Genomic DNA, 10,654 nt, shown 5'->3' with positions numbered 1-10,654 from the left:
TCATTCAGTATCTTCCCTTTCATTTTCTGGTCAATGATTTAGAATGTCTGACGGTACATAATTAGTCATTGGAGATAGTAAATCAGGGTGTGTGTATAAAGCAACAACAATCATATATGGAACTACAAAACAAACCATGAGGTCAGAGAATGAAAAACATGTGACAAGGAGCACTTGTTGCCATACCTACCCCTGGTTTGGTGGGGTAGATAGGTGGAGTTTGTTCTACACCTGAAATATAAGCTGACCTACAGGTAGCCAAGAACTCATTGAAGGAGTTTTCTTTCTTCTCTCTCCTTTTTGTTCTCACAAACTGTCCTAAATATAATTATGCCAAAGTTCAATGTGCATAAGCGAGGGCAATAGAGGAGTACATTATACAGCAGGTTCATGTTGCAGATTATAACTACTGAGAACAAGTGAAGCCACACACCTGAGAAGGCAATAACACTAAATGTGAGTATACACCTTCCTTGTATTTTTAAGATCTAGAGGGGTAAAAGTAATTTAATGACATAAGACATTCTACAAAAAGTGTTGCTGTCTGCTGAGTTAATTTACAACTTCACATAATTGCTTATTAACCCTGGAAAACAATAAGGAAAATAATATTCCTAAACTTTCCGTCACAAGGAGCTCTATTTTTGTACTTGCGGTGTCATGCTAACTGGCAAATAAAGAATCTTAGATTTACAAAAATGTAATGGTTTTGCATATAATTTTAAAGAGACCCTGTTTGAATGTACAGTGGGGAATACATACAGTATTACACAATATTTAGACATTTGAGGAAATGTTTTTGGCTCAGTGATGTACTATACATATGTCAACATCAGATGGAGGACATATCTAAAAGGTTAGTCACATATGATCGTTGTGAAATCTCCTAATTCCTGGATTAAACCAACTAACTACCGTAGCTCCAGTGAGAATGTTCTTGTTACTGACATTTGTCCAAATGCCAGTTAATGCTTGAACTATTCCTGAACTGTGTTACCTACTGTGTCCTAGTTTGTTGCCATTGACTAACATTGTTACTTCTTCTTTTTCAGCCTCACTGCTTGCCATGCAAATAGGGTGACAAACTACCAACCAAAGAGAACACACTTAAGACCAAGATGACCACCAAGAAGGCAGATTTCCAGCGGAGGATTGTCTCCAAGGATGGACACAACCAAGTGCGCATTGACAATGTGGAGGGCATGGTAAAGCTCTATCTCCACGACATCTGGACTACGGTGGTGGACATGAAGTGGCGCTACAAGCTCACACTGTTCTCCTCCACTTTTGTCATGACCTGGTTCCTCTTTGGTGTAATCTTCTACTTCATCTGCATGGGCAACGGTGACTTCAAGGGTGAGCTGCTGTCCAACCACACGCCGTGCATCATGAATGTTGAGACCCTTACTGGTGCCTTCCTCTTCTCCCTGGAGTCGCAGACCACCATTGGCTACGGTTTCCGCTACATTACCGACGAGTGTCCGCTGGCCATCTTCGTCCTGGTGGTCCAGCTGGTCACCACGGGCCTGGCTGAGATCTTCGTGACCGGGGCCTTCCTGGCCAAGCTGGCACGACCCAAGAAGCGGGCCGAGACTATCAAGTTCAGCCAGTCGGCGGTGATCTGCCGGCACGATGGCAAGCTATGTCTGATGGTGCGTGTGGCCAACATGAGGAAAAGCCTGCTGATCCAGTGCCAGCTGATTGGCAAGCTGCTTTCGCCCAACGTGACCGAGGAGGGTGAGAAGACTCTGATCCACCAGACAGCTGTGGACTTCTACATGGACTCATGCGGGGAGTGCCCCTTCCTAATCTTGCCAATCACATTCTATCACGTGTTGGATGAGAGCAGCCCGCTGGTGGGGCTGACCGCTGAGAGGTTGCGGACACGCGACTTTGAGCTGCTGGTCACCCTCAACGCCACCATGGAGTCCACGGCTGCCACGTGTCAGAGCCGCACATCGTTCGTTCCCCAGGAGATCCTGTGGGGCTACGAGTTCAAGCCCGTGCTCTTCAGCACCCCCAGTGGCCGGTACGTGGCCGACTTTAACTTCTTTGACAAGGTGCAGTTAAGCAGCGACCCGACACTCCTCGGCAACAACACAGAGAAGCTGAAACTGGAGGAGGTGTACAAGAAGGAATAAGGGAGGACACTCAAACATGTTGGACACACTGGTAACGAACATGATACACTTTAATTGTTGTTTTACCATAGTTACTGTCTAGAAACAATTTGGAAATACACCCAGCTAGCAAATTTGGTTCCTTGGAAGTTGTGGGAACGTATGTTTTTGGTTTCACATTGGTTATGGGAACGAAGCCATATGTTTCCATAAGTTTAAAATTTTACCTGTTCTGGGAACATTTATTTTTAGGTTGCAGGAAGACCCTGAGAAAGTTTTACTCTGGTTCCTTTAAAGTTTTTCTGGGAGGTTTTATTAAACCTAAAACCTAAACCCTAGCTTATTTTGGGTTAATGTTTTTGAACTCCAAGCATTTCCTTAAGCATTAATCATGCAAACACATATTTTTTATTGTGACACAGCATCAGTGGGATTTGGACCTTTGATCTTCTGTTTTCTATCCATTAAATTAGTCCACTGCGCCATCAAGAAGGAGCTAACATGGCATATTTTTTACACATACATACAAAGCTGTTAATTTTAGTATGCTCATACACACCTAATTTCAAAGGAAACGAGAACTCATTAAGATCAGACGTGGCCAATTAGTGGCCGAGGCCAACACACCTGAACACACTTAACAAGATACAGGCTAGAGAGAGTTTTGTAGATGCTGAGAACAGAATGTATATGTTTTTAAATATCAATCTTAGAACATTCTCTAAACGTTACAAAAGTTTACTTGAGGATTTGGATAGAATGTATTCTTAACATTCTCTGGACATTTTGAGAACATGACTTTAAATATAACCATGAGGAAGCCTGTAGGAAACATTATACTGAAGTCCTGAAATTCCCACAGAATAACATTGTTTCTTAATGTTCTTGGAAGAATTCGATAATGTGACTTTGAACATGACCATGACCACACATTGACTCTGTACCGGTACCCCCTGTATATAGTCTCACTATTGTTATTTTACTGCTGCTCTTTAATTACGCCTTCCTTTTATTTGTTATTGTTATTCATATTTTTTTAAACTGCATTGTTGGTTAGGGGTTTGTAAGTAAGCATTTCACTTCAAGGTCTACACCTGTTGTATCTGGCGCATCTGACTAATACAATTTGATTTGAGGAACTGTAATGCTGAAGTACTGAAATTCCCACAGAAGAACGTTGTTTCTTAACATTCTCTGAACTATTTGAGAACATTCCCAATGTCAAACCAGTTGGAGAACGTTTCTAAAACATTACCACCATTAAAATGAAATGTAACCATGTTTGAACTTTTAGGAAACGTTCTGTTAAAGTAATGAAATACCAAGAAAATAAGTTCCTTAAATGTGCTGAGAATGTTCCAAAGAAACTATCTTGCATCAATCCCAGAAGGTTGTGGGAAGGTTGTTTCTAAAATAACCATAGGACAACCACACTCTCAACAAGCTCTAATAACCATATGGTTCTCAGAACGTTATGTGCTAGCTGGGCATAGTATATAGAAATATATATGTTTGTATAACTCATAAACCTAATGAGTGAATTCTGACAAATTTACGCAAAATTAATAATGTACCTGATCAGTGTGCATCTGGTCAGACTACATTCATGTGCTGTGTACCGTATATTTGGCATATTGTTTGTATTTACAAGCTTTATAATAGGAGTATATGGACATGCATTCACCTGCGTCTCAGGTGCTGGTGTTTGTGTAATTGAATTTGTGGCAGTAACTGTATTAGAAAAAAAATATGGAGGATTCCAGGAAAACAGAACAAGATGTTGTTACTTTTTATCACCCAAGTTGTATATTTGAATGAATTATACATATTTCACTCAAAAGGTAGATGGGGATATAGCAAAACTAGTTTGAGATAATGGCTGTGTAATGCTTAAAAGCTGTGTTCCATCTGTATCTCTGAATAAACCATTGGCTTTCAAGAATATATGATCCATATACCATAATGAGATTGAAGGGATGTTTTATCTATAAAAAAGCTCTAGAAGATTCCATTACCCCCACCCCACACTGCTCTACTCCTCATCTCTGTTGTTGTGGCAACACTCAGGGTAGAACCAAAGGAGGTTTGTCGTTTGGTTGTTGGAACACATCGACTGTGTTGGGTCAAAATAATGGGGGCAACTCCTCTTTATACTGCATGCAGACAGGGCACAATGACACACAATCTGTCACCTTCCGAGACAAGAGAAGACAGCACTTTGGTTGAAGATACTTTATTAGAAATGACACAGTAGAAAATCTATCAAAGTATATCATTTTTATGGTCCCTTTAGTAAACAATCTCAGTATCTCAGTCCTGTTTCTCAGCTTACAAGGCTGGCAGCTTATAAGTGTTCTACCCAAGCCTGCATCCCATAAAATAATACTGAACAGGTCTGAAATGACTTGCCTGGCCGACACAATCAGTTTTATATTAGTATATATAGTTTATGTTGTAAACCGTTTACAGAGCATAAAGTTCAAAGGCCACAACTGCCTTCTTTAGTCTATTTCAATGACTTTTTTGTCACTATATCTATTATAAAAACATTGTCTGTGTCTTTGGCTGGCTGAGATCAACTCGTAGTGTATATATTGCATAAGTTATAAATGTATCATATAAAAAGAAATATAACACTGACTTGTATACTTCAATCTAACAAACGCACAGCGTTCGCGACTCAGAAAAACAATAATACAAAATTGGAACTTTGTAAAATCTCTTCAGCTGAACTGGGAGTTTCTGTGGTAAGTCACTGTGGTCAAGAAAACTCCTCCTTCCTTATAAAAAGATTTGAGGTCGCACACAACATTTTACAAATCGTGCTTAATTCCAGTTTTTCAAAATTTCCAAAACACAGATGAATTGATTTCAAGGCACTCTCTTTAAGAATAACAGTCAAGTAAATCAATCTTCCCTTTACGTTCAATAATGCCATACGCACTACTATGTAGTATAATAATACTGATAAGACATAAGGCAGTTTATATCCAAAGGAATAATACTTAATTTTTCACATATTTCAGTGTCTTTCATGATCCGCCGTCCTCTCTGATGTTGCCCCACCTTTGTTCACAAACAGTCTGTGAGTACATGCATGGTCATGTGACATGACCATCTAGCACACATCTACCTAAGGTGTTTCCTGCTGGTGCTTGTTTCACAGTTTACTAAAGCCAAGTTTAGTACTTCTCCCTACTTCCTCTGAAGTACACACTCATCTGCCACACCACACCCCTCTCCACACTTACATCTTACTTGTCTTGCCTCATCATTACAGTCTTTGATATGTTTACTTCATTAAATAAGGTAGTTTAATAGTTTTAAAACATATATAATAAGTAACTGTTCATGCAGCTATTGTATTTTTGGGGTATATTTAGCGACCTTTATAAAAAGGACATGATCATGTTATATAGTCCACTGATAACTCCCTTTTAATTCTACTCAAAGACTTATCTTTCACTGTTCTCAGAAGCTACGTGTCTCACAAGGACCTTGCTCATAGTAACGTCCACTATTGCCCTTTTTACATTTACAGTTTTCCCTCCTATCATCTTATAGCGACATGTCTGTAGCCCTCCTCTTAATCCTTTACAGAACCTTGAGTTTCCTCACCTGCTCATGCCCTAGACTTACACCAGTTACCCTACCTCTACCAAATTTCTTCATTATTGACCCTGCCCCTGTTATTGTTTGGTTCTGACACTATCCAAACAGAAACCCTTTGTGTTTTCCCCGTTTCTTCCTCCAGTTTTAGCATAGCAAGATGCCCTTCCCTTGGCAGGTCTAATAGTACGTGCCCAGGTGGGAGGGCATGTGAGCGCCTGGGTGCCGGGTGTTGGGGTAGATACCTCCAGTGGGAGAGTTCCAGTAGGGGTTGGGACCAGCAAAGAAGCTGGAGGAGTTGACGGGTAGCGCTTGGGGGTGGGGCGTGACGAAGTTGACCTTCTGCTGGTGTGTATGGTAGGTGCTCATGTAGGACAGATCGGAGGGGTACTTGTACATGGAGGACTCTGGCGGGTGGGGCTGCAGGGCCTGGGCGATGCCGTGGAAGTCAAACTTGTAGGCGTAGCGCTTGCCGTGCACCTTGGTCATGATGTTCTTGTCGTAGTAGTAGCGCAGGGCGCGGCTCAGCTTGTCGTAGTTCATGTTGGGCTTGCTCTTCCTCTCGCCCCAGCGCCTCGCCACCTCGTCAGGGTCGGTCATCTTGAACTCGCCATTGGTGCCCTCCCAGGTGATGCAGCCGGAGTTGGTGCTGTCTGACAGAAGCTCCAGCAGGAACTGCCACAACTGTATCTGTCCCGAGCCTGCAGGCAGAAAAGGTGTCAACACAGTTAAAATTACTAATACAGGCCGGGATTCAAACCGCACTATGTCGACATCGCACTGCACTTCACTTTCAAAGGCAATTTCCTTGATGTTCACGATCGCATTCAGGGTAAACGCTGCGGATGTCAGCTCAAGCGTAAATTACCTTTAAAGCTCAAGAGTAGTGCGATGTCGGCGGATTGTGGTTTGTTTGAGTCCCGGCCAACGTCTGGACAGAGACAGGAAGTCAACAGGTGTAACAGTTACTTATACAGTCGGGACAGAGTCAGGGAGTCAATATTGTAACAATTATAATACAGTCTGGACAGAGACAAGGAATCAGCACGTAATTATTTATAATACAGTCTGGAGAGAGACAGGTGGTCATCACCATAACAACTACATACAGACATGTTACAGTCAAGACCACAACAACAACTTATTGCAACAGTCACCACCATAACAGCTGCTCATATAAATGGTTCCTTTGTTAATTCATTTCTAAAATCGTACATTTTATCTAATGAAGTGATAATCACTCACACCATCCATAAAACTCACCGGGGTTTGCCAGCCTGCTGCTCGTGGGCCCCAGGATCTGGTAAGGATCTAAGAAGGGAAAAACATTCACATTAGTAGGAGAAAATATTTTATTCAGCTCAATCACCATCTATTTCAGAGTACTGTTCAAGCAAATATCTTACCTAGCTGAGGCCTCTGCTCCTCTGTTTTGGTGACAATGACTGGGGAGGGCTGGGAACCTTGAGGGATAAAGTTCCCAAAATATTAACAGGGGGTTGGTTTCCTTGAGGGCAATGTTCCAAGTGTATACAGTGGAGAAATATATTATTATCTTGAGGTATACAATTTCCTGTTCTCTGATTCTGCCCAGCCTGTTTTGTTTATGTCTAGTCCACAGGCTTGTAAAGATGTACCCTCTTAAATTAATTGTGATGTACGTTGACACATTTCCCAAAAGATGAAAAGCAAAGAGAGTGCCATCTTTTGACAAACGACTGATGTACAGGACATTGTGACTCCTTACCTTTGGTGGAAGACACAGCTTGTGTAGGCCATCCAGCTCTTCTGGCTGCTTCATATGCCAGGTCTGTAAAATAACAGTAATGACAAGTCAACCTGCTACCTGCAGTTATGAACCTTACCCCTAGATGGCCCTATGATAAAAACAAAAACATGATGTGGAAAAGGTGTGGAAAAGGTGTGTTGACACCTTTTCTGCCTGCAGGCTTGGGACAGATACAGTGCATTTCAGTGGGTCACCTCATCGGTCTGAGGTGAGAGTGGTTGATTGCCAGAAACGTTCCATATTACAGGTGGCCTAAACACATAGGCAAAACTACTGCAGTCTGGAGGATTATTTTAAGGGCAGAGGATGCTTGTGTTGAATATAAACAAATTAAAGCACCTCTAAAATATTATTTTGACGAACGTCTTCTACACACCTTTGTATATGAGTATTTTTGTACAATAATCCAAATGTAGTACTTTGTCTGCAAGGTGTGCAGTTCCTTGTTTCTCCTTTACCCATGTACTTTGCTCCTCTAAGTGTAATTGGATGTGCTCACAGTAAGCTCTTATGCCTCATCTACATAAACTTGTAGGAGTGATGAATCACCCACCTGGCCTAGTGGAGACTCTGGGGGAGTTGTCAGTGGGATAAACGGGAGTGTTGGGGAAAATAAAACTTGCACCTCCTGTGGAGAGTGAAAGAGAGGATAATTAATGAATTACGTAAATTATTATGTACCCGTAATGTCACAACTTTTCATGACACATTGACTGAACGTTCCATATCCATGTGGGGAGGGATTTCGTGCAGCAAATGGGTAATTACAGCACTATGCATCACCGTTAGACTCTAGCACATGCCTTCATCTACGCTCTACAGCCACAATGCATTACTGCACCAGCATACGGTAACTTCTGCACCACATAACAAAAACACATTAGAAATAATAACAACCAGTATCAGATTAGATGACTTGATGCATAATCTGATAATCATATGAATACAAAACAAGCAGTGTGCATGTACAGTATATAAAAAGTGCACTGTATATACATAGGTGGGCACTGTGTGAGTGTGAGGATACTGTGGTGGCGGGAGCAAAGCCAGAGGTAGAGAAGGGGGGGCAGGGGTCTCCTTACCTGTGTTGCGAGCATGCATTAACCGCGGGGAGTTTTGTAAGGCTTTGTCAACATCATCGGAAGTCAAGTGAGGAAGTGGAGCTGAGAAATAAAACATTCTTTTGAAAAAGAGATGAACCAAAAAAAGAAAACAGCTCAAAACAACCTATGATGTGCAAGGAGTGATGCGTTGGGGGGCGTCAGCCATGATAAACACAGACCTTTAGCGATGCACTAAGGTAAGGGCTGCTCTCAGAACTGCCATAGAGGCAACATTCAACAGGCAAGGAGCAGTACAGGGAGATAGTGGGTAAGGAGAGGGGAAATGGAGTGGGAAAGAGAGAGCGAGAAAGAGAGAGAGCATGTAAGTGTGGAACACATCGCCATAGCGAGAGGGGAGACAATGGCAGGGAGGACCAACCCAAATAAACAGTTAATCACTCGTGCCCACATTCGTCTGTGAGAATCCATCGCTTTTCCCAATTTCCCCTCCTCCAGAGTAAATTCGGCGAGCGTGTGTACACACAAGGGGGAAAGAGGAGCACAAACCAAAAACAAAAGGAGGAGAGGGCATTCTTCCTTTCCCTCCCATCACTAGTGTTTTTTCCAGTCGAAGAGACCTCAAATTCAAAGCCAGCCACCGTCAGGGTCTGTGAATAGTGTAGGTGTGCCTACCCAGTCCCTTCAGACCATTTTACATCTAAAGCCAAACGAAAATAAGTAGGCCTATTGGCAATTCTCTCTTATCAATTTCAAACTGCCCACAGTATTTAAATGAGGGGGTGGGAACTGTTGATTGCACTAAAAGGAATGTATAAGAAAAGGTCATTCAAAAGATTTTGATGAGATGTGTTTCAAGAGAGCTTCAAGCGCAGGATTGTGGAATAACACAAACAACAGCCCAGTTCAGAACGTGGTGGTACGCAAATCTAAACTCTGGACTCCTCCAGCTATCTGTCTGTGTGGTCTGTGTGTCTGGCTATCTTTCTGTTTTGTTCCTCTCTTTCTCCCATCACTTACCTCATCTGTACATCTGTGGCTAAACCCTACCAAAACCAACACTGATATCAAACAAACAAAACCATTAGCAGTCATCATGAGAAGAGTAATGGTTCATTGGAAAGTTGTCTGCACGATCAAATGGAACTTGGACTACCCTATTATTGGAGAGCAGAGAGAGACAGACTATCAAACATACACATAATCTCAAGAGTCTGACAAACCTTCTCCAATGACTATAAACAGATACTTATCTTAAGAGGGGTGTCAATTAGGACTTTGATGTAGTATATCTACTCCTCTTCAAAAACATCTTAATGATTTTATTATTGTTATACTACTGCCACCATTAATCCTACTACTACTACCCAACCACTACTACTGTCACATCTACTGCTAACAATTTAAAAACTGTGTGTGAGTGTGAGTGTGAGTGTGAGTGTGAGTGTGAGTGTGTGTGTGTGTGTGTGTGTGTGTGTGTGTGTGTGTGTGTGTGTGTGTGTGTGTGTGTGTGTGTGTGTGTGTGTGTGTGTGTGTGTGTGTGTGTGTGTGTGTGTGTGTGTGTGTGTGTGTGTGTGTGTGTGTGTGTGTGTGTGTGTGTGTGTGCGCAAGTGAACGAGCATGTGGATGACATGCACAAAAAACGTGTGTGTGTAGAGGGGAGGTGAGGTGCAGTGGACAGGAAAGCAGGCCTTGGAGCAGTGAGTCATTCAGCCAAAGCAGCAGAAGCAGCAGCAACAGGGACTCCTTCACCAGGTTGCATTCTAATCTGTAGTCAAGCAAAATAGCTGAGGCCCTCTGGAGTACGTCAGTGAGAGCTAAGTTTGATTCACACAACACACAGACAGGACTACTGAGGCTCGCTACTGGAAGGCTACTGGACGGCTGCAGGATCTGCCCTTTCCCCTAACTTTAACAAGCAGACACTTTGTTAATGGAACAAGTGTATCATGTATCTCACACTCCCCTTTCTCCTTAATAATCTAGGCAAGTCTGGTTTTAGAGAGCCAGAGTGTGTACAGGCTTTGGTTTCAGGTCAAAATTTAAAGCACCTTATGCCTGCTTACCTTATAACC

General features: G+C 42.3%; 2 protein-coding genes across 9 annotated transcripts in view; one reads left to right on the top strand and one right to left on the bottom strand.

Annotated features, from left to right (window-relative positions):
- Positions 1 to 228: 228 nt before the first annotated feature.
- kcnj15 (potassium inwardly rectifying channel subfamily J member 15) lies at positions 229 to 3,173 on the top strand. Of its 2 annotated transcripts, none has more exons than XM_046324926.1 (2): positions 229 to 456; positions 1,053 to 3,173. In XM_046324926.1, the coding sequence occupies exon 2, from the start codon at positions 1,119 to 1,121 to the stop codon at positions 2,139 to 2,141; it is 1,023 nt and encodes a 340-aa protein (XP_046180882.1). In that variant the 5' UTR covers positions 229 to 456; positions 1,053 to 1,118; the 3' UTR covers positions 2,142 to 3,173. The 2 variants fall into 2 exon arrangements, with proteins under 2 accessions (XP_046180882.1, XP_046180891.1); XM_046324935.1 differs by lacking the exon at positions 229 to 456 and adding an exon at positions 696 to 856.
- Positions 3,174 to 4,337: 1,164 nt separating this feature from the next.
- LOC124011459 (transcriptional regulator Erg-like) overlaps positions 4,338 to 10,654 on the bottom strand; it is a 73,070-nt gene continuing 66,753 nt past the window's right edge. For 4 of the 7 annotated variants that reach the window (XM_046324865.1, XM_046324874.1, XM_046324914.1 and 1 more), the window contains 7 exons: positions 8,601 to 8,681; positions 8,072 to 8,146; positions 7,477 to 7,539; positions 7,136 to 7,192; positions 6,993 to 7,040; positions 6,598 to 6,660; positions 4,338 to 6,430 (listed from right to left, as the gene is read on the bottom strand). In XM_046324865.1, coding sequence (XP_046180821.1) covers positions 5,910 to 6,430; positions 6,598 to 6,660; positions 6,993 to 7,040; positions 7,136 to 7,192; positions 7,477 to 7,539; positions 8,072 to 8,146; positions 8,601 to 8,681 — 908 coding nt within the window. In that variant the 3' untranslated portion in view covers positions 4,338 to 5,909. The remainder of the gene's footprint in view (positions 6,431 to 6,597; positions 6,661 to 6,992; positions 7,041 to 7,135; positions 7,193 to 7,476; positions 7,540 to 8,071; positions 8,147 to 8,600; positions 8,682 to 10,654) is intronic. The other 3 variants (XM_046324892.1, XM_046324909.1, XM_046324902.1) reach the window with 2 other exon arrangements.

The sequence above is a fragment of the Oncorhynchus gorbuscha genome, linkage group LG02 (genome assembly GCF_021184085.1).
Source record: "Oncorhynchus gorbuscha isolate QuinsamMale2020 ecotype Even-year linkage group LG02, OgorEven_v1.0, whole genome shotgun sequence".
Classification (NCBI taxonomy): Eukaryota; Metazoa; Chordata; class Actinopteri; order Salmoniformes; family Salmonidae; genus Oncorhynchus; species Oncorhynchus gorbuscha.
This window is presented reverse-complemented; position numbering and strand designations above follow the sequence as displayed.